General features: G+C 34.7%; 1 protein-coding gene across 2 annotated transcripts in view; it reads right to left on the bottom strand.

Moving 5' to 3' along the window:
• The window catches only part of SOX5 (SRY-box transcription factor 5), a 338,183-nt gene that overhangs the window by 29,543 nt on the left and 283,861 nt on the right, over positions 1–24,779 (bottom strand). The window contains exon 9 of one of the 2 annotated variants that reach the window (XM_063075388.1): positions 9,194–9,371. The exons of the other annotated variant lie outside the window; for it this stretch is intronic. Within the exon in view, the coding sequence (XP_062931458.1) occupies positions 9,194–9,371 (178 nt within the window). The remainder of the gene's footprint in view (positions 1–9,193; positions 9,372–24,779) is intronic. 2 annotated transcript variants of the gene reach the window in all.

Genomic DNA, 24,779 nt, shown 5'->3' with positions numbered 1-24,779 from the left:
TAGGAAAGTGTTATTAATACTCTTTCTTTGTCTCAATTATGAATGTTCTGGTACTAAAGAGCCTTGTCTAATCATGTCAGATTACACATCCTTGTTGTATTGCTAGACTCTTCTATCTGATCTGCTGATTGCCAAACAACACAGAATATTTTCTTGCTGCTTACACATTTCTATTGAAGAAGCTGATGTCAGATTAGTGCAGTGCTTCACTGCTGGCAGTTTCCTAAATGATCCATGCCTTTTTCTCTCTTCCTATGCACAGACTTAGACCTGGCCCTCTATCTCCTTGAGGCATAAAGATAAGTTCCAGTGGAGGCGACGGAAAGGGGAACCTTAAGAGCTATTATATATTTTGCCTTTCAGAGCTAAATTCATTGGAACTTATTCAAAGAACAAAACATTCCTGCTCATTATAAATACAAATGTAAATTTAAACTAGGAAAGATCTTGATGGTTAATATTTACTATAAAAGATGGTTGAATTTAACCTTATATTGTCCTCAATATCCTGACTTTGTTCTCCTGAACAACCTTCTTAATATATTATTCTTGAATGTATTCTGCTCATGAACAATATTACTCTAGAAAGAAATATAGCTCTTATATGACAGTGATGGTCTTGGTGTGTTAACTTAGTAAGATCTTAAGAGGATCAGTCTGATTTTCCAGTCCTCTGTGACCCCTGTTTATACACAACCTTGCATCACGCATTGTTGTAGTCTGTTTAGCTTTTATGTTGTCTATCTAGCTTCTCCAGAACACAAATATATTTAAAATGGTTCGGCACATGGCATTGAATAAAAAGCATGAATTCTTTATGCATTTGAGGGACTGCCAAGATAACATTGTATAGGAAAAATGATTAATATAGATGCAAGATGAATGTAAATTATCATGAGGGTGAATAACTGACAGATCTATGTTCTATATTCACTATTTCCAATTTTAGGTGTGTGTTCTTGTGCAGGTGAAAATAGGAGTTCATTTTAAAATAAACATTCTTGCTTTTAGAGACTCAAAATTTGGTTCTAATGCTATATGAAATTTTAACATTTGTATTTGCTATGTTAAATCATAAAGCCATTTATAGCTTTCAATCTTCATAGGATTGTTTGCTGGTTCTTTAAATTTTGTTCTCAGCATAATCACCAAATCTCAAACCCTGCTGACTCCCTCTCTCTCAGTAAATGGCCTTGCCTCTGATTTTGGAAAGATCAGTGAGGCTTAAACTCTGAATTTCCTGCCCCATCCCCACTCCTATACTCTGCTACCTTCAAATTTATCCCCGCTTATGCCCATATTCCACTCCTGTTTAAATGGTGCCTCTACTTTCAATCAAAGGAAATCCCCCAAACTCATGTTAGAGTTCTAGATTTCTAGACCTCTACATTGATCATTCTCTTTCTCATTTATATCTACCTGATTTTCTCTGCCATTTCTACCACCTCATTCCTCTAAAACAATGAAATAAAATACCTCCTTTACTTTGTTTCGCCCTCTCTTTCCAGCCGTCTCTCTTTCCACCTTCTAAGTCAAGCTTCTCAAACATGCTTTACCTCATCCTCTCCCACTCCCTCTCACTCTCTAATTCCCACTATAATCTTGTTTTTAATTCCCTTAGTCTTTTGAGTTGCCAAAGCCAAGGGACATTAACAACTTATAACACTTAATCTCTCAGAGTTTCCATTTCCCTCAACTTTAAAATGAAGGTAACGTGGATGGAAGAATTAAATGAAATAACACATGTGAAGGAGTAGATAGCACTTGGTGTCTGAGGATGCAGTAAAAAATGTGGACTCCTTTCTCTTCTCTTTCACTTTCCCTATGTGCTCACCGTTGGCACTCCTGTTACCTGGCTTTGACTATTATGATAAAATATGTGAGAGGATGTTAGTTCTTGGTTGGTACAGAGGTTCAATGAAACGGGAGTCATCCCATCAGAGTCCAGAGAGACCCCAAATGGTCAACACGATACGTTTTATTTATCCTTCATTTTAAATTCAGGCAGCAATTGCATTTAAAGGCAGGATCAGAAGGGAGGGTATGTGTAGGATTTAGTGAGCCCTAATCTTAGGAGAGGAATGGGAGGGTAAAGGCTAAAATGACTTCCAGTTAACTTCTCAAATGAGAGCTGAAAAATGCTCGTTAGGAATCATTAGTCTAAGAAATTTGTGAGATGCTGTAACTTTGTTAAATTCATCAGACTTTGATTTTTTTTAAGCCTCAGTGTCAACTATTACCAAAAAAAAAAAAAAAAAAATCTCAAAATTGTCATTTTTTAATAAAAAGGTCCCTTACATATACTTTCTAGGGCAGAAATGAAGGGAAAAACTTGAAAGTCCAATTTTGGAGGAAGTGAACTCTCAGGGGAATGAATCTGTAATGGCTGCTACACAAGGAAAGAAAAAAAAAATAGGAAACGTCACGTGCAATGGGTTGACTTGTGTCCCCCCCAAAGACATACCCAAGTGCTAACCCCCGTATCTGTGAATGTGATCTCATCTGGGAATAGGGTCTTTGAAGATCTAATTACGTTAAGGATCTTGAGGTAAGATCACCCTGAATTTAGTGTGAGCCCAAAAGCCAACAACTGATGTCCTCAAAAGAGAAAGGAGAGAGAGATTTGGCACACAGAGACAGGGGAGAAGGCCATCTGAATATGGACAAAAAGACTGGAGTTAGGCTTCTATAAGCCAAGGAATGCCACGAATTGCCAGTAGCCACCAGGAAGCAAGTGAGAGGCATGGAACAGGCTCTTCCTCAGAGCCTCCAGAAGGAACCAACCCTGCTGACACCCGACTTCAGATTTTTAGCCTACAGAATAACAAGAGAATAAATTTCTGTTTTAAGCCACCCAGTTTAAAGTTATTTGTTGTGGCAACCCTAGGAAACCAATGTACCACCATGGTCTTCAACATCTTCTTAAGAATTGAGGGGTTATCCCAAGTAAAATAACGAACCAATGCCTGCCTCAAACCCTTTTAGATTTCCAGATCACATGTCTGCCCGTGAAGCTTCTCTGCTTGAAAGTCTCAGGAGTACCTGAAGTGCAGCATGCCCAGCACACAATTCATCATCTTCCCACTGCCTCTATCTGCTCTTTCTATATTAGAAAGACCACAGACCTTTCTGGTGGCCCATCCAGTCACTTGGGAGTCATCCACATTATATCCTTTACCCCATGCAGAAATAAGGCAACCAAGCCCCAACAGTTACATGTCCTCCTCAACTCTCAAATTTCCTTCTCCATCCCCATGGTCCCTGCTTTGACTAAAGCCACCTCTCACTGGCCCTATTGCCTTAACCTGCTAAATGGTTTCCCTATCTTTAGGCTTACAGTCCTTGCATCCATCTCCTACTCTGCTTCCAGTTAAAGCATTCCAAAATATTCCCCCACAAAAGGAATTTGAATCATGTCAATTTGAATCATGTCTCTGATTAAAAACCCATCTCTTGGTACCCTAGTGCCTAAAGGAGCATTTCATAAAATGATGGTTTGTAATAGTATGTGAAAAAACAATTCCATGTTTAAGTGTGGGAAATGCCAAATTAAAGTTAAAAAGCTTTCTTCATTGCATGAATTTTCAAAATCTTGAATATGTTAATGTATGTGATGAATCTTTAAGAGGTAACGACAGTATGCAGCCTTTCACAAACACATTGGAACTTCTGAACCTGTAATGTTCCCCCCAAAACATCATTCTGGGATAAGTTCCCAACACTTTAGCTTAGCCTAAAAGTCTCTTCATGATTTCCCCTCTGCTTATCCTTCCTGCGTTCCCTCCTGCCAGACCCTCACAAGTTCTCCGTTTAAGCTGCACAGGACTTTTTCCCTGTTGTAAGGACAGGCCTTCCTTCTCTCACCGCCAACCCTGTCCCCCAAGCTTTTCTCTGGTGTGTTTTGGAATTTACTCGAATGTCACCCCTTCTGTGCGGACTTCTTGACACAGCCCAGACATGCTCCTTGGCAAGATTAGCACTTCTCATTTACATGCTCCTCTGAAACCTTGTAAATGCTTTTATTGTCACATTATCTTGCATTTTTCTAAGGTCGTCTCACATCAGTCTATTAACTACTTGAGGGAATTTTTTTTTTAAATCTTTTATTCCTCTGGCCCATGGTAGGGTCTGTTGAAAGAATAAATGCATATTTCCAAATTGAAAGTATCTGCCTTTATAATTCCAAGTTCACTGATTATCTCTGTCTTCTTTTCAATGGAAGTCTATACCATATGGCACAGATTTTTAAAAATTCATGGATTTAGCAGATGATATCAGAACGATACAAATTCTTATTTACTACATATTTATTTTACATAGGACTTTTCAGCTATAAGAAAAAGTCATTTGTATTTTCAGTGATTTTCAACAAATACTAATTTTCTATTTTTGAGGTTATTTATCATCATCAAATTTTTGATACCCTGATATGTAGCCATTTCTTCATCTGTGAAAGTTCACAAGAATTAGATAATAAACGTGAAAGCAATTTGTAAACTGTAAAGTACTATGCAAATATTGTCAGATGTCTTTGAATAATATCCCTACCTTCCTGATAATCCAGCAGTTTCTATGAATTACAATATTCTAGTTTACTCGTCCAATCACGTACTCACATATAAAGTTTTTCTCATTAAAATCTTTGTATAAAGTTTGTTCATTAAAAATGTAAACTAATGAAACTTCAAGGTAACACCATCCTTCATGCCACAATGTTTTAATTAGCAAGTAGTAGAAATAAAATACACAATTAAGGAGCTTGAAACTATCTCCCTACATTTTCTTTGGCCAATGTGCATCCACTACATTTGCTCAGGCAAAGTTTTACTTTTCACGTGTTAATGCATCTGAGGAATGAAGAGCAAGAATAATACATTCCAATATGTTCCAAAGATATGCTAGGACAGAGACTGCAGGCAACTAAAGTCTCAGTCCAAGACTTTCTTGCACCTGCTTATCCTCCAGACTTAGCAAAATATATGGCATAGACAAGATACTGAATTCTCATTTGCTGGACTGATCAGTGAATGGACAAATGACTGAGAAGAGCATCTACTGAAGAAAGGCTGCCAATAGACAACAAGCAAAAAGAAAGAATACCAGCTCCAAGACTATGGTTGTAGGGCCCCAACCTCCACTGGCTGTGAGTTTGGACAAGTTACCAGTCTTCATGTACATTTGTTTCTTTAAAACTAAAACAAAGGTAATAAACATAGAGGCAAAGAGCCGTCTAGACTCTGACAGGAACTTACTTCAAATCCTAGGTAGACAGCTTCTTAGATCTCTGTTCTGTATCTTTAAAATTACAAGCTTTGACTAGGTTGTATGGCTATCTCCTCTATCTAGTTAAGGGTCTATAATTTTAGAATAGCTGCAGTGAGGAAATAGATTTTAGAAAGGCTTTAAAAAAAGTTAAAAGTGTTATATACATGTACAAAATAAGTGTAAAAGGCCAATAAGGGAAAGATAACAGCTGGTCAAAAATGTTCTAAAATTATCCATTATTCTTCTAACTATTCATGCCTTTTAAAGATCTCCTTTCTTTGGTGCTGCCTATCATGTACACACCATATCAAAAGCATTCTTCTAGAATACACTGTAATTGGTCACCAACTTCAAAAAGTCACTTTCTATATTTGTAGCTAATAGATACATAGCAAAGAGTCCCATGTCATTAACGATAAGTTATCTTTTGGTCCACAGTTTTCTGTGGTTTATTAATGGCATAACACATTAATTCTTCTTTCAGAGGTGACCTTTACAACACCATTAATCCTCACAGCTTTTATCCAACTACATTATTACTCATTACAGTTTCAGCTTTCAACATCTGCATTTGTTGAAAAGAGAAAAGTAAATTGTAGTGGCCTCAAATCCTTGGAAAATATGAGGAATGTGTATGTGGTGAAGGAACTTCTCAGGAAAAAACATGAGAGATGTTTTAGTAGTGGAGCAAGTCATATGATGAATGGCATTAAATACATTCTTGCCTTTCTAAAATACTTTGTCATAGCTAATCCTTGAAAATGCTGCAGTAAAAATATCCATACATGATAAAAATGCAAATAGTTATTCTATTAGTTAAATAGTCTAGACCTAGTAACATTACAAAAGGAGCTCATAGACCAACACTGTGATCTTTATAAGCCTTCATGTTTATTACGGAAGTAAATCATTCTTGCCAAATAAAATATATACTTTTATTTTTATGTACTAAGTATAGTACATAAAAGCAAATGTGATCTTGGCACTCATTTAGGATATTGAGCGGAATAACTGAGTGTCAGACCATAATCAGGAAAAAGCACATGTGTATCCCAAACCTTTTTCAAACTTCTCAAAACTTGTTTTCACCGTTTCTCCTCTCACTGCTGCCTACTGATCCAGACTGAATTCCTCGTAACAAATAATCCTGAATTCGACTTTGTGGAGATTAAAGCATTTGAAATATACTCCCTTAGCATTCTTTCTGTCTGCCCCATAATTTCTCCTAATCTTTACCATTTTTCCTCTTCATTTCTTTGACTCAGAAAAAAGGAGCTTTTTTCCTTTCCAAGACTAATCCTTTCCCACCATCTCTTCTCCTTGCTCTATTGTTACCCTCGCGCCCTTTCATATCTGTACATCTTTCTAACTCTTCTTCCTCTCCTCTCTTGAAGAGGAATATATATATATATATGTGTAAATAAATATATATTACTATTCTAAAATCTGCCTCTACTCTGCCTTCCCAAACTATAAGCACTTTTCAACACCCAACTTACAAAAAGATAAGTCTACATCATCAAATGCACTTTCTTTCCTCATATTCTTCAAATCTCTCTAATTTGGAATCTGTTCAAACTTCTCTGTCAAAGTCTACCTATCTGTGAATTCCAGTTAAATCCTAAGGCTTTTCTTCATGTTCTTTAACTTTCCTACAGAATGTTCCACCATGAAATCACCCCTCTTTTCTGAAATTTTAGTTTTCCTAGTCTAGCTTGACACTGACATATCTTCATCCTTATTCTAAGACACTCACTTGCTCTTTGTTTTCATTCTTATTCTGAGACACTCACTTACTCTTCATCAGTTTTTCACCTAAAAGAGTGTGGTCGTTTTAAACTATGTTCAAAGACATTTTGATACTCTTTCCTTCAAGACCCGGAGCCTCCTTCTTCTTCCCGTGAGCTGGTCTGGACTCAGTGGTTCTCTTATAATGAACAGAATAGTGCAGAGCTGACTTTACAGGTCATAAAAGACATTGTGCTGTTCTCTTTGCTCTCTCTCGGATCGCTCACTCTTGAGAAGGTTAGATGTCATGCTCTGAGCAGACCTAGGGACAGACCCATGTGGCCAAGAACTGAGGTCTCCAGCCAACAGCCGTGTAAGTGAGTCATTGTGGAAACGGATCATCATCCCCAGTAAAGTTTGCAGATGACTGCAGCTCTGACCAACATCTCGACTGCAATCATATGAGGGATCCTAACCCAGAACTGCCCAGCTAAGCTGACCCTTAGAAACTGTGAGGTAATCAATGTTGGTTGTTTTAGGCCCCTAAGTTTTAGATTTGTTATACAGCAATAGATAACTAATACAATGGGTAGTATCTGTGATTCTTCACCCCATTTCTCTTCTTATTGGGCACACACTTTTTTTGTAAACTTATTTGCTCTCCTGGCTTCAACAGCCTCATCAAGGAATAACTTCCATATCTAAAATTCTGGCACCCCTTTTATATCTCAGATTTACGTTTACAGTTTTTCCTTGAACATCTCTACTTAAATGGCTCCTTGTGTGTCAACACATAATGTGTTGAATTTATGTTTTCTCCCAAAGCTGGTCCACTTCTTGTCTCCTCTTTCATAGTTATTAGAGGCTCCATCCTTATTTCATAAATTCAGAATCCTAGACTCCTCTATCTCCAACTTGACTCTTACCAGATACATTCTATTGTGGATAAACTATGTCAATTCCTCTTTAATTACATCTTTTCAATCTATTCTCCCCTTTAATTTATCATTGCTGATTTCTATCTTATGTAACTTACTCTTGCCCTACACTAAAACGATGGCTTCTCTGATTTCAATATCTTTCTTTTGACAACATTCTTCTTAAAGTTCTGACCACACTGTTGTCTTGAAAAAATCAAAATTCCTTAGGATAATATTCAATCAGATTCCATCTGACCCTTTTAGTTTTAGCTCTAATCACATTCCACCACATATTCATTCTATACTGTAGCCAAATCAGCACATTTCTCAAAAATATGCTATTTTACTCTTTTACTCTTTTTTTTTTCTTATACCCTAGAATGCCTAGGACTTAATCTCTTCTTCAAAGTTCAGTTTGAATTAGGCTGTCTCCAACTTAGTCTTCCTTGGTCATTCCCAAATAGAATCCAACACTCTCTTCTCTTTGACTGTAGGATTATATCTGTGCTTTGGAATATATATCACCTGCTGTAGTTGACTTGTACTATAGGATGGATAACTTTCCTCCAGCTAATCCATGAGTTCCTTGAGGGCTGGCCTCTGCTAGCCTAGTCAGAATTGTATTCAAATAATAAACACATCAATAAATGTGGATTGAACTAAGTAGTATTTACAGTCTAATTTATGCATACTAAAATTAAAATCATTGAATTTTTTTATGTCAGCTTATAGAAGCATTTACTATGGTTTGTTTATTCTACTGAAATTACAGTGACAGAAAATTGAAGCCATCTACTGTTTATAATACTTTTGTGTATACAAGTAATTCTTAAGCAGTTAGGAACTGAACACACTTCACATCCTGATGGTTAATTGCTGTTCAAGGAAGAATGCATTTCATCATTATGTATACTTTGTACATGTCACAAAAATAGAAATAAATTTCTGTGATGAAAAAGACAAGTTAGTCACCTAACAACATTCTGCAACCGTTGCTCACTGTGATTAGTCATTTAGACCTCTTTTTATAAGCTTATGGACATAAGTCACATATATAAACATAACCAATACAATTAGATTTTCAGGGGGACATTACAACTTGAATTTCGGTTAGAAATTTCATTTGCATGATTAAAACAGATCTACGTAGTTCTACAAATTGAAACCCTCCTCTAGAACCCAAGCCATGAACAGGGCATGTGAGATGTGCCAATTTAAAAATGATATCATTCAATTGCAATAAACAGAAAATCAAGAAGAACAAAAGAAACAGAACTTACCTATTGTGCTAACTCTGGCTGAAGGACTAGCTAACGCTGCAGGGACAGAGGCTTTGAGGGGACCTGCCCCACTGTTTATTCTCAGAGCTGGCATATGGGGAGAGGTGGGTGATGTGGGTGATTTGCCATCAGAGGTCTTGGGTTTAGCTGATAGGTTCAGTGGCTGTGCCACTTCATCCTGCAATGATCATCAGAACATGAGCTGTGAGAAGGAAAGGCTGATCAAAAATGCCTAGAAACACACAGGTATACAGCCTGTCATTTCCCATCAAAATACTCTACCAATCAGTGATCTCAACATTCAGTCTGAACATTACAGAGTTTGGCTAGCTGTCAACATAAGTCACTTTCAACTACATATTATGAAATACCTTTTGTATAAGAGAAAGTACACGTATGCTCAACTATCCACAGAAAGCACACATAATTGATGTAACCTGTAAGAAATTGTTAAAAAGCTATTCTTTGTGCTATTCATTTTTATTGGGAGACGTTACATAGTTCATATAAAATTCTAAAATTTTGGGTCTTTTTATTTTGTATTTTTTTTTAACCTCTGAAGAACAGGAGTTGAATCTCAATCATCTTTCTACCCTGGTGCTTAGGCAGAGTACCTGGAACATCCATGATGAAGGACTTAAACAATCAGAACTGTTCTCCAATTTAGTACAAAAAAAAAAAAAAGAAAATTTTCTAAATTTTTTAGAAAATAATCTTTTCCCCTAGGTTTCACAGAAACACTTTTGGATTTCATTTAAAAATTAAAATAAACATAATTAACGTTACTCTAATAATGTACTACATAGCTTTATGCAACACTGTTCTAAACACTTAACAAACCTCATGATTTTTTAAATCCAGACTTGTTCTCCAGATTTTCCTTATAGTGCACTACTTGTGGTATGAAGATTCGTATGGGACCAGTTCATCGTGGTTGATGATTTTCAACTGTTCTGTGCTTGAACGGGGACAATAGTTTATACTCAGTGCTATACCTTTCTACGTTAGCCCTTAGGTAACTTCATACATAAAATTTGTGGATATAATATCACTGAAATTTCTATTATATCATATAAGAATCAGATACTATTTATATTACATTACTTTTCTTTCATTGCAAATGGATTTGCAAGTTATTTTATTCCTTTTCTGTGTTCTAAAATTGAAATATTTTGCCACTTATTTACATCATTGCTTACATTTTATCTAATTTTACATAGATATTATGGAAGAATAAAAATGTAGTTTCCACTTAGCTACTATTTCATGAGTTAAGAATATAAAATGTCTACCAATAGCAGGATAACTAGCTGAAAGAAGAACAATTTTTAATTAACTGTAGTGATTGAGTGATTTGGAAGCGTGTGTTGATGAATGTGCAAAAAAATTTAATGTACATATTTACCAAAATACCACTGAAATAAATCACTTTACAAAAACGGTAAAATGGTATAATATGATATCTATTTGAAGTTTACATTTTTAAAGCGCTTTATTATTATTAGACTATTATTCGATTCCTTGGTTAGGAGCACTTAGGAAACCCATGAACACATTATGAAAAATTACTCATAGCATTTTTTTTCAGTTTTGTTTTTTGCTTCAGGGAAAAGAACAGTTATTTGAAAATCTGTGAGATAATTCAAATTAGCAATCTGGTACCATGTGAGATACCCAATAAATTAATGACCATTGTGCCAAATTTCTATTGATTCATAGAATCTTGGCAGGAAATTAAATAAGATAATTCCATGATTGATTCATGGAATTTTTACTTTCGCATTTAAAAAACCTTTGGGGCAAAATCATTCTTAGATTGCTCAATATGATACATTTAGTTGGGCTGTTAAGCCATAATCCATATATATGATGCCATATATATACCTGGAAGTATTGTGCCCTTTTACAATACTCGAGTATGGATGAGTATAGTAAAATGTGGCCCGTGGACTAGCGTCAGCACTGCTTGGGAATTTGTTAGAAAGGCAAATTCTCTATCATAGAAACCTTGGAGATAGGTCCCAGCAACCTTTGTTTTCATAAGCATTCCCAGGTGATTCCGATGCACACTAAAGTTTAAGAGCCACTGCCTTGTGTAATATAAAAAGAGAGACTATTAAAAATGTTTTATTACAGGCTGCCTGGTTAGCTCAGTTGGTTAGAGTGTGGTGGTGATAACACGAAGGTCAAGAGTTCAGATCCTTGTACTGGCCAGCAGCCCCCCCACAAAAGAAAAAGTCCTATTAGGCTTCAAAACTCTTCACAAAGCTTCCTCAATATAAGGAGGTAACATTAAAAAATATGTAGTATTACCTCAGTCTTTAAAATTGAGACATACCTTGTAGTACTAGTAATAAATAGAAACTTGCATATGCATAATAAACTGAATGCTACTGAGATTCAGTGGAGCAATAAAGATTAGAATCCAGATCTTCTCCCTGTCAATTAAGCTTAAATATCCTGTCAGACAGGGACTTTACAGACTATTTTCTATGCAGCTGTAAACATTCCAGGCACTGTTTTCCCCCTACCAAAGGCTGTACCAGTTTACTACCTTCTGTGTGAAACTACTGGCTTCTCTCATGACATCCCTAGAATTTCCTTTTGATGGCATCACAACTCTTGCAAAAGTTTTGGTGGATGCTCTTGGAGATATTAAAGGTAGCTGTTTCACTTGACTTTTTTTCAGCAAAAAAAAAAAAAAAAAAAAAAAATAGAGGAAGAAATGTATTGCCAGAGTTGGAACAGGGAGATTTATCACCACAGAGAAAATAGTGTGTGGTGAGTGTATACACAGGCGGAACGGCGGTGTTGATGAAGGTGGCGCAGATGTGGGCACTGAGGGGGTGAGATGCTGTATTTCTTAGCTTTAAGCACTAAGAACTATTACGTGTGCATGCTGAAGGATGACTCTGCAAAGCATTATTAGAGACCCACTGGAACTCTTCATATTCTCCTCCATTCAAAGCAGCACAGATGTCTGAAAGCCAAAAAGTGCAAGGCCCCAAGGACATACTAGAGGGTGACACTTCCAAAGTTGATATAAATGTCATTCAAAATTGCCCTTTCATTCTCTTCCACTGTGTGACCAGGCTAATAGTATATTAATAAGAACTCACATGCTTGATTCTTATGGTGGTAACTGTATAAATAACTTTGACCCATTATATGATATTATTTCACAATTTGGTTCTTTTAATAATATACTCCTGAGCTACTATATCAAATGCCCATTGCTCACGAAGAATACAGAAATTATAGTGATTTCCCATTTTCTGTTAATTATTTTTTTCATTTGACTAGATGAAAATTTTAAAGCCCTAACTATGAAATGGATGTGGACCATTTATTTATGGCATTCATTCTCATAATTATGGGTATGAGCAATAAAATGCTAAAGGTAAGATTTCTTACACTGGTTTTTACTTGCAGTATCTTTTTTTAGGAGATACTTGAAAGTTTATCATGATAAGCCATTATTCTTACAAATAAAACATATATTTTATTTAATAAAATGTAAGAAAATAAAAGAATGTAAGTGATTTTCAAGATCTAGAAAGCATTGGAAAAGACAGCATTTCTGTCAAGTACACCATCAAACAGTGAGGAATACAATTTCCTTTTAATTACTTGCCAAATTGTTAAATGAGGTTGCAATTAAACTTTTGAAAATAGCATATTTCATAATTATTTCATTTATACACAAAGTGATAGTTAAAAAAAGCATGTATCTCTGAGTAGCTCCAAACTTGTTTATGATAAACATAAAGCATTTAAGCTTAAGTAAATGGGTAAGCAAAGATAAACACATTTAACTAGTAGGCTATTATTTACATTTATAAAGTTCATTATAAATATTCTAAATTACTCATTTGGTCTCCAATACTATGAAGTAATTAATAATCTCACGGAATAAACTGAGGCTCAAAAAGTTCTAATAAAACCCAAGTTGTTGGATTCAACATACAGTACTCTTTTATCTATATGACAAATTTAACTCTAAATTTAAAAAGACATTGGTGGAATGTAATTTCTGAAATTCAGATCCAACCATACTATTCTATCACAAGATAAACCACATAAGGGTAAATACACACGCAATAAAAGTAATACACACATTTGCTCTTTTATACATTAGTTAAAAAATTAAGGCACAAATTATTGACTCATTTTGGTGACTTTTTGTGCTCCTCTGTTCTCTACACCATAAAGAATTAAAAATTTCCTTTGGTAATATTAAAAAGTTGTTTAATTAGACTCTTTGAGAAAAATCCCAAGGGTTAATGTACAATACACACAGAACAAGAAAATAATATTTTGAACACCCACATACAAGGTTTAGAAACCTATTCATGAATATAACTACTCCTAATAAACAACTGGCTAATCTTAGTTGTCTGGAATGAAATGCAAAACAAGTAAAATCCAAATAAACACATAGTCAAGACATGTTCCATTTACTTATAGCTACTATGACTTGCCTAAAAGCAAACATCCCACTTGTCACCAGCTTGTGATCATAAAATATGCAATATTGTGGAAGCCCTAATTAATTTGTATCCCTGCCAGTGGCAATCCCTCATACAGATAAACAAAGAAATCTAATAACGAAAAGAATGTGCCACAAATATGTAGCCTTAGATGCACTAAAGAAAAACCAATTGTCATCAAGGAATTAGAGATTATTCGATATAAACTTTAGCAAACACTGTAAAGTAACTATATAAAGTTAAAATATATTTTTAGATGGTTTTCAAACAATAAGTTTATTCTAAAAAAAGTTATTCTAACATAATTGTAAAATATTCATAATTTTATAATGTGCAAATATCAAATGACTTAAGACAAATCAAATATAATTTACCAAAGAAAAAGTGTTCTTTCTCTTTCTGCACGCCTTAGCCTTTTATTCTTTGCTAAGGAATTTTAATAGAGAACTAAAAAACAGAGATACCAGTATCCTAAAGAAGTCTACTCATTTTTTTTCTATTTTTATTTTTGTCCTTCACAACATGGAAATCTACCCACATGTGGGTTGTTGAACCACAATACGCATCACCAAGGATGTGCACATGGTCATACGCTTCAGAAAAAAAATCTCATCTTTATTACACCTTTGTTCATTTTCATTATTTAATCGATAATTTGGTTCATGCCATATCACAGTTGTCTAAAAATTCCACTTCCTTAAGTATTTAAGTAAATTATTTATTCAAAATCTAATATTTATTTGGCAGTTAACAAATTTATACCACTCTAATGGCAACAGACAAGAACACAGAAATTCATTCAATCATCCATCCATCCAATCATTCATTTATTATTTATTAAATGGCATTTCAACTATTTATTAATGGGTATTATATACTGGGTATTAGAAAAACACAAATCAACTGACATCTAGGCATGTGGCTTTGAGACTTTGGTTTTCTGCAGTAAGAAAGGAGAAAAGAAGTACATTTACTTTTTATTTAAACCCTAGGTATAGACATATGTGGAACTGTGTTTGTTTAAAACTGAATTCCTTAAGGATAGCTTGTCTATGCATTTAATACATTGTTTCAGTTATAAAAACACTTTGATTCTTTAATAGCCATACAATGATTGAATAAAAATGTTATATAATTTCAGGCTTCTTCCTCTGCACGATTTGAAAACTATGATTGTTCCCATATTTATCATAAATACTCATGTGAAGTAAGTAGCAATAATAACATATGGGGAAGAGTAAAGACATTCATGAAACATGTTGCAAAATTAATCATGCTGTGGCTATTATCCTCTCTGATGAAATAATCGTATTAAATTAAGTAGGGAAGTTACATGACAGCTGAACTGCACAACGTGCTGCTGCGGCACCTCCCTTCCCTAGCACGCGCCCACGTTCACCCTTTCTCTTGTACCTCTTTATTCACTGCAGGAAGCCTCCTCTCCCAAATACGGCATTTCTTTTCTACAGCTCAGGAGAGCTTTACTAGGGAAGACAAAATGAAACAAATATGAGGATCTCCAAAAAGATTGGAGTGTACCTGCTGACCTTTCCTTCGCGAAGAATTTAGAGGAGAAAAGGTTTACGTTTATGTGCAAGAGTCAGTCAAAGTAATGTAAGATAAAGACAACTGTAAAAACTTCAAATTAGTTTCTTAGCCCTTGACAAATTAGGAATCCTCCTCATGTGGCCGCCCCAACTCCATACTTATTTAGAAGGTTCTTAAAAATCATGTCTATCATCTTACATAGTACAGAAGCCCCATTACATGAACAGATGCTTACTTTTGGACTTAGAAATTTTAAAATCCCTTGTCAGCCAGGCAGAAAGAGCTCCAGGAACTCTTTGATAGGTAAGCTTTTGCTGTGTTAATGCTATCATTAGATTTGATTGACATTTAAATTAAGACTTAAGTTATTTAGCTAAGGGAAATATGTTCCAGTTTCTTATTTGGCTCCCTTGTTTTGCCATTTTGCACTTTTGCTTAATGTATACCCGCTTCTTTTAAAAGTGGATGCGAGTAATGTGGTTGGGGGACACTTGCTTCAATGTGGTAATTACACATTTCTCTTACATTTAAATTGATGGCCCTTAATTAATTTAAAAGTATTCAAATAATATCCACCATTTAATTTGTTGTTTAAAATGCCCCCATGTTCCTTCTCCATTAATACTTTAATAGAATATTTTTCTTGTTTTCTGACTGTTGATTTAATGCCTCAATACTGTAAATTATACACACAAACACACATGTGAGGGTATTTCATAAAGTTCATGGAAAGATTCATATTGTCTTTCAATTCCATTTTTCCATGAACTTTTGGAAACAAATACGGGAAAGAATAAAGGGTGTGGCTTCTGGAATATCAATTATATTTCATGTTCATTACTTAGTTTTAAAAACTTGTTTGGTAATACCAAAACCAAAGAATGACATTCTTTCTACACACAGAGTCCTTCTGTGATAGCCAACCTCCACGATGGCCCCAATAATTCCTGCCTCCTTGTATTTATGCCCCTGTAGATCCCCTCCCACAATGAATAGAGTTGATCTGTATAACCAGTAGGATACTGCAGAAATAACAGAGTTTGCCTTCTAATGCCAGGTCATAAAAGACATTGCAGTTTCTACTTTTCTTTCTTCCTGGATCACTTGCTCTGGGACAGGGCTTCTCAACCTCAGCACTATTGATAGTTGGGGGTGAACAATTCTTCGTTTTGGTGGCTGTCCTGTGTATTGTACGATGTTTATCAGTATCTTTGACTTCTACCCACTAGAACTAGATGCTTGTAGCACCCCCACTCAAGTTGCAACAACCAAGAATGTCTCCAGACATTGCCAAATGTTTTCTGGGGGACAAAATCCTCCCCCATTATGTCATGAGGACACTCAAAGAGCCCCAAGGAGAGGTCCACATGGCAAGAAACTGAGGCCTCCTGCCCACAGCCAGCATTGATTGTTGGGCATGTAAATGAGCCACCTGCACCAGTCAAGCTCTCAAATGACTGTAACCGTAGTTGACGTCTTAACTGCAACCTTCCAAGAGACTTTTAGCTAGATCCACCCAGATAAGCTGCTCCCAGATTCCTGCCCATAGAAACTGTGTGGAGTATTAGTTGTTCTAAGACACTAGGTTTTAGGCTTTTTTGTTAGGCAGTGATGACTAATTCATCCTCTTCCAAAGAATTGTAACCAACACATTAAGTTCTGACATAGTCCCAAAGCATTTTTTTTTTTTTTTTACCAACACCTTATTTTATTTATTTATTTTTTTTGTCTTTTTCGTGACCAGCACTCAGCCAGTGAGTGCACCGGCCATTCCTACATAGGATCCGAACCCACAGCGGGAGCATCGCTGCACTCCCAGCGCCACACTCTCCCGAGTGTGCTACAGGCTCAGCCCCCAACACCTTATTTTGACTCCTGGAAAAATACTTGTTTCTCACTCTTCAACCATAATACATGATTACATTTCATGAATCTCCCTCAGTTTTATTTGTGATGCTTTGCAGAGCCAGATGCCATTCCTTTCTATGTTTTCTTTTCTTCTTCTTTAATATTTCTTCTCCCTTCCCTTTAACATCTCTAATTTAGCTTTCGAGACTTTAATTTTAGATTTACTCGCTAACCTCTACTCATCATTTTCAAACTGTTCTAAAAATATACTGTATAAATACAGTTTTCATACAATTACTATGAAGAATGTCATATGAAAAGAACTTTAGCCCACAATACAAGATGAAAACCCACTCATAGAAATTCTGCAGAGTAAATTTTTCTAACTATATTTGGAAAGAGGAAGAACAGGAGGAATACAGTATCAACAATAAGATTGGATGAGAACAGCTATAACAGGAGCCAGTATGAAAATGTATGGTGTTTCAGACTCAACATTGTTTAAACTCTGGTCCCCAGATAACTTCAAATTTCTAATAATAATGGTTACTTTGTCCTATGGCATTCATTACTGCTGGATGATTGCTATTATCTTTTAAATTGATTAACATTTCTTCTACCAAGAGGCTAAAAGGAAGTATAGAGCAGTAAGAACTGATGGTAATAATCACACCAGTTCCTCTTATTAACCTGTAAATGTAAAGCTCCAAAAGCTTTTTAAAAATGCTTTAGAGAGATTAAAGACTTGGTCACTTCATGTACAAGAAAATGTAATGTGTTCTTGTCACCACCTGATCAGTCGTTAAATTTACAATTACAAAGCATTTGTCACTGTTAGTTTCCTGTTAGTTCACTTGAAGGTATGCATAAAAAATTAGTCAAGAACTACAAAATTGTCAAATGATGAAACGAATTCATGAAAAAATAAAACAGGAACTCAAGAGCAATACAAATTTACAAAATAAATTCTAAGAAATAGAAGTCACACTGATAAAATTCTGCTACCATCTTTATGTTGGAAATGTCATCGCTCCTGTACTTGAATGTACAAAATCAGCACATCAGCATCTCTACCTGATTCTACAAAAGGAATTAATATCAAGAGGACAGCAGAATAATATAAACATCATCAAGACAAAATTGTGGTTGACTGATCCACTCGAGTCATGTGAAAGAGAGGGAAAAATATCACACGGAGGCATGGATAGCCTATTACTCAGGAAAAAAAATACACCGATGAAAACATTAATGAAACGTTGATGATCTTGAAACAAAACAAAAATCACACACTTTGGAAGACTCTCAGAAGCCTCAAAAATTCCTTTTCAAAAAATATCTATAGTTCTCTTAGAGATTTATATTTTTCTAGGTCCAAGGAAAAGTCTGGTCTGATTATAAGCAGTTCGCACATCTTTAGATAGCAACCTGGGGAGAATGGTGGAGCGGAAACAGAAAGCGTCATCATACACAAGTCACTTAATACTAACTCCAATTAATTAAATCAAAGACCTCATTTCCAATGCTCACATACACGTATGTACAGGTCCTAATGGACACAAATCCCCAATAGTCTGGTGAGCCCATTGTAATTGACTGTTTAGCGCTTAATGACAGGTATGCACTTAACTGATGTATTGGTATATCTTTGAGAGATGTGAGTGAGGGCAAAACTGTCTAAGGCACAGAACCTTGGGAAGGATGGATGTGCGTGTGTGTGCGTGTGCGTGTGCGTGTGCGTGTGTGTGTGTGTGTTATGGATTTGAAGGTGAATGATACACAAAGTAAGAAAAGGTTGGGTAAGAACAAGGAAACACTCTAGTGTTACTGACTACAAAAATCATATCACTGTATTTCATTTTACTGTGTTCACTGTTTTCCCGATTTGTTGATGGCAAGATAATCTGATGCAAATGGCTGAAGAAAGCTTTACTCTTTTCAAGGGATCTTCACTGATGATGTGAATACTCTTACCCTTTACAGCACAACTTTTGTGAGGGTAGGTATTAGCATATTAAGTTTTTTTTTATCGCCCCAATATGCCTTGAATAGAAAAAATACTAAAATACTAAATATTAATTAAATAGTTGACATTAATCACTAGCTAACTTAAATTCTAAATTTTATCTATTGTTTTTTATTAAAGTGTTTAAAAAATTATTTACATCTACATGCAATGCACATAACACACACTGAGCAAATGCCACTTTGCCTTGTGAATAAGAAAATAGGAGACATGCACTACCACAATGTATCCCTGCAACATTTGAATCTCTTCAAATGAATTCTTCTCACCATTTGAATTTCATAGTTCTTACCAGTCTTCAGAACCTGGCTCTCTTTTCTTCTTGCTTTTCCCTTATCGTCGAAGGTCTTTGGGACTCACTGCTTTTTACCCAGAGATGTTTGCTAACAGAGCCATTAACAGGAACTCCTTAGCGACAGACTTCCTATTAATTTAACTTGAAATTTCACTAGGCATGTACATCCAAACTGCAACTCTTTTCGCTCCATTCATTGCAGACAGAGAGAAAGGGGCAGTCATTGAATATAAAAGGTAAAAACTCCAAAGATAAGTAAAAATAAAATGCAAAACTTGCCTCTCCCACCCCTACTTGCTTTAACATAGATTGATTCCCACTCTTCAGTTAAGAACAGTATTAGCATTTTCCTTCCTGAATACAGAATTAGAAGAGTTGTGCCATCTTCCCTGGTGTTACTTTTTTTTTTTTTCCATGTGATAAGCTCATTATTTAATTTGCTTCACAAGCATCTTTTTAGCATTACTCCCAACAGAGTGATAGGTCATGGGAGAGAAGAAATTTGTATTCCATTTGGTGAGGCAATATACAGACACTAAATGATAAAACGTTTTAAGGCAATATAAACTGTTAGCAAATTTCAATAGTTAAATATCACTGCGGTTAATCTAAAAGAGTGTCATTGGGCTGGCCAGTTAGCTCAGTTGGTTAGAGTGCAACCTTATAACACCCAAAGTCATGGGCTCCAATCCCCTTACTGGCCAGTCATCAAAAATAAAAATAAATAAATTTTAAAAAGAGTGTCACGGAATGAATTCTTTTGAAAAACCAAACCAAAAACATCTTTTGCATTTCATTTAGTTTGTATTATTTAAACAGAACTCTTTATCACTAATGTGATTGATTTCCTAGTGTAGGATCTGGATTTGGATTTTAGAGCTTTGGTGTTTAATTTAAATTCAATTTTTAAAACTTATAAAGTTATTCTGTGAATCCTCAGACCACTTATTTTTGAAGAGTCTGAAAAAACAAAAAAATGATCAAGGGTATGAGCTGTCAGAACACTCAGTTCTATAAAATTTGCTATTTGGGATTAGATGATTTTTATTATAAATGACTGAAAGATTATTTTCTCTTCTCCAACATATTCAACAAAATCGATCAGTTTGCAATTGTAATTGACAAAGTGTTTTTTTTTTTTAACCTTTTCCCTTCTCTCATAATTAACTTATTAGAGAAGGAATAAAAGAAAAGGCATGAGATATGTCTAACTGAATATAGGAATTATCCAATTTTTACCTAGGAACTTCTGCCTCCTCCAAAAAGAAATGCTGATTTGGTAATGCAATTTTGTTATGGAGAGAGCTAGTATCCAAAGAAGAAATAAATGCTTATAGACCAATACATTTTTTGTTACATAAATATTTGGGGGAGTAAGTTAACAATTACAGAACTTAGAAAAAGTATGTTTAATGAGTTTCATAACCTAAATACTTATACATTTTCTATGTAACATGAATAATTATATAGCTGGTCACTTTCAATGTTAATTTTTAATACTATTCACTTTAACTGCTGACATCTAAATATTACTTTACGAGTTACAATGCACCTGCATATATTTTGTCTTATTTTACTTTCACAGCAAGAGTGTGAGATATCATCAACCCCATTTTACATATAAAGACACTGAGGAAAGCGATACTGAAAGATTTGCCAATAGCTTTGGTAAGCTGAAACTTAACCCAAGTCCTGGGTGGAACCCTGAGTTGAGTTGCTTCTCTATCATTTAAACACCAACAGAGAAAAGGACCACTAAGCAATAACTTCTTTGAAAAAATAGACTAACAACTGAAATCATGTAATTTCTTCTTTATTCTGAAGAAATTTTATCCCCCATAATTCAGGGATCTTTCAGTATTCAATTTGGGTAGTATTGATCCGGACTCTTGCAAAATTTTTATGATACCAAATCATGAAATATTTCAACAAAGCTAAAAGTAAGTTAAAAATGAATTCACATACTTAAAGTTTACATCAAAAGAATAAATATTTCAATGTATACTCCATAAACATCCTTAACACTATTATTTGAATGAACCTATTTTGTTTCAACATAAAACATGTCAACTTATATACATACAAATCCTTTCCAATCACTTAGAGTGGAACTAATATTGCAAGAAATGGAGGAGAGGATAGAAAAGACCTTTAGCCCACCTACTGGCTTGACCAAAGGCTGTGAATCTATCCCAGGTTTATTTCCAATGAGTTGTGTCAAAGGTTACCCACAGGCCATTTTATAGTGATTTATAGCTCATGTCTGCAAGTCTTCTTTATTTTAATGATAACCTCAATAGAGTCATTAAGGCATTCTTTTTCTTTATGGCAGTAACCGGGAGGGAACTGATGTATTTAAAGATTTCCAAGGGGTGATGACTATTTATACAGAATGTCAGTTAAGGCCAGTTTTCATGTTGTGCCCTGGAGACAAAATATTTTTTCTCAACATATTGAAGATGCTTAGCTTGATTATAAATGCTGCCTATCCATGTTGTAATATCAAATTCAAGGTATAGGTCAAAGAAAATTCAAATAAAGATGAAATGGCTTAGAATTGAGTATCAGGTAAGATTTTGAGTTTAATTATAATGATCTTGAATTTGTATTAAAGCTCTCATAGCATAATGATTCTTAAGTGTCTGTATTGAGTTAAGCATGTCATGAAGCATGAGGAATTGCAAGATTGATTTATCAGATATTCATTTAAGAAATAGTCAATTAAAATAATTAATGTGCAGTGAAACTCAGCTGTAATACCTCATGTTTAATTTTTCCCAGCCCATAATATTAAAAGAATAATACATTTCACAGTCTTGATAGCATGAAAGATTTTACATAGCAACTGTTAATATCATCATTACAAGAAGAGTTTTGATCATACCTTTTAGACTGAACAAAGGAGAAAGAGTGAGTATATTTGCTGAAGATTTGATCTTATTTGGACATTGCTTTGGTCCATTAACTTGCCAAATAAAACAAATCTGTATTCTTGATTATTGTAGTATGGGATGGACTACATATACACATGTATACATATATGTGTGTGTGTGTGTGTGTGTGTGTGTGTGTGTGTGTGTATACACACACACCTATATATGTATAAATATACATAAATGCATTATGTATGCATACATATAGTATAAAGAAATAAATCTGTGTGGGTAGGATATTTCTCTGCCATCTTTGAGCTAGATTGTTTGGCATTTGATCTTCAGCATATGTAAAGGAGGCTACTCACTTAAAGATAGATTCATAGTAAATGAACTCCTGAAGTTAATGTATAAGACAGAATGCCAATTAATTAATTTATACCTGAACAAAATGTTGCTGAGTTTTTTAAGTTATGCTTTTACTAATTTCAAGATATCTGAAAAAGCCAATTTCACAATCAGAATCTGGGAAAAAGGTAGATAGTAAGCACTTCATTCAGACCACAGTAAGGGCTACTAAATAATGCATGCTTCACTATAGATAATATCTCTCCAATGGTTGGAATGCTCATATTTCCTAAATCCTGTGTATCTCATCTTGATTGACAGGATAACAAATGACAAATCTTACTTTTAGGTTTCATAATCTTTCTGTGGACACAGTTTTTCTACATAGTACAATGTGCATTGCTTGTTTCATTATTTTTAGGTACAATCATTTCTGCTCATGTCTCATTGACATTATCCTCCAATGGTCCAAGCCATTTACCTTTGACTATTTATTTATCCCACTAAAAGAAGCAGAGCAATGATCATATGCCAAGTATTGTGCTTGGTGCTAAGGATGAACAAGATACTGTGTAATCTCTACCCTCAAAGAACATAGAATCATACAAGGAAAGACAAGTGCAATAAAGTGTTATAAGGGTGTTTTGATATGATTCAAGGTATAGTGGGGTCCCATATAATGGAACAGCCAAATCTATATAGAACTGATGGTTGAGATGGATGTTATTAGTAGGTGCTAGATAGGAGAGAAAAGTGGAATCAAGAGGGCAAAAGCAGTCCAGAGAGGTAGAGTGACAAAAACATAGGCAAAAATAAGTGAAAGAACATGATACATGAGAAAGTGATTCTGTTTGGAGAATTAGTTTCTGGGATTAGTAGAAAGGCAGAAGTAATAAACTAGGCCAGTAAAGTAGCAGGGCTAGATCACAGAATGCCATGGTTAGGAGGTTAGGTTTCATCTTTCATACACTTTTATCTTTACATTTTCATTCTTCTTAAGTTCACTCCCAAAGTTCTAGAGATGCACGGCAGTCAATCTTATTTCTTCCTTCAAAATTCACATAAAATCCAACACTCCACTCCTTTATACCTATGTGTCTTTGCATGGGCTCTTCCATTTTCCTTTAAAATTTTTCTAAATGTCACATCTTCTAGAAGACTTTTCCTTATCTTTCTATATCTCCCCAGGTTATGTTAGAAAATTTCTTCTTTACCTCCATATTATTCTTTGAATAACACTTAGCTCACTGTATTTGAATTCTTGGTTTACTTGTCTGTCTTCCCCATTATACTGTATAGTGTGCTGATTATTGCTCATTTTTATTCTATCGCAGTGCCCAGCATATTATAGGTAATCAAAAGATTTAGTGAAGAAACCTCAATAAACGCTGTTTTGACTTCTAAAAGTACCTCTAGAAACTTCATCTATGAATAACAGTCATAAGAAGTTGAAAGAATATTTATGAAAAAATATTTTAATATTTATGTTTTTATCTTATTAAATTCTCAATGTTTTATTTTACATGCCCCAAATTCTAGAAAATAAGAAGTTCACCTTACAATAGCTAAAAAACATATTAGTGAATTAAGAAATCTTTATGCAGACACATTGTCTTAGATTGTGTTGTATTAATAAATGTAACTTTGCAAAGATTGACATAGTGAAAACTATATCACAAACAGTGATAAGGACTCAATTCATATTATTAAGATTGAGTTTTTATAACATAAACATTTAATCTAGTAAACATTTATTGAAAGTATATTAAGGGACAGTCACTTAAAATTCAATGGATAAAGAAAGTGTTTCTAATACGATCCATCTTACGGAATTGATCTCTCCTTCACTTGTTTTGCTGCAAGTCCCTAAATTTTAGTCCTGGATATAACAAATAAGATTTGTAGCTCAGTGCAACTCAATGAATGCTAATAGTAAAAGAAAGAAAAATCAAAAGAAACAAAAATTAGTCAGAGATTCTGTTAAAAATGGATCAGAACTATCATTTTTTTAGGTAAGTGATAGTACTATATGCATAAAGACTGGCACTAAAAATTCCATCACTTGACCCAAAATTCTTGTCCTGCTCCGTATTCACATGCAGTTGACCTAAATACTGAGCTCCCACTGACTTAAAATGAAACTTTGATCCTCAAAAGAGTT

Source organism: Cynocephalus volans, chromosome 12 (genome assembly GCF_027409185.1).
Source record: "Cynocephalus volans isolate mCynVol1 chromosome 12, mCynVol1.pri, whole genome shotgun sequence".
NCBI lineage: Eukaryota > Metazoa > Chordata > Mammalia > Dermoptera > Cynocephalidae > Cynocephalus > Cynocephalus volans.
Note: the sequence above shows the minus strand (reverse complement) of the source record. Positions and strands in the feature narration are given on the sequence as shown.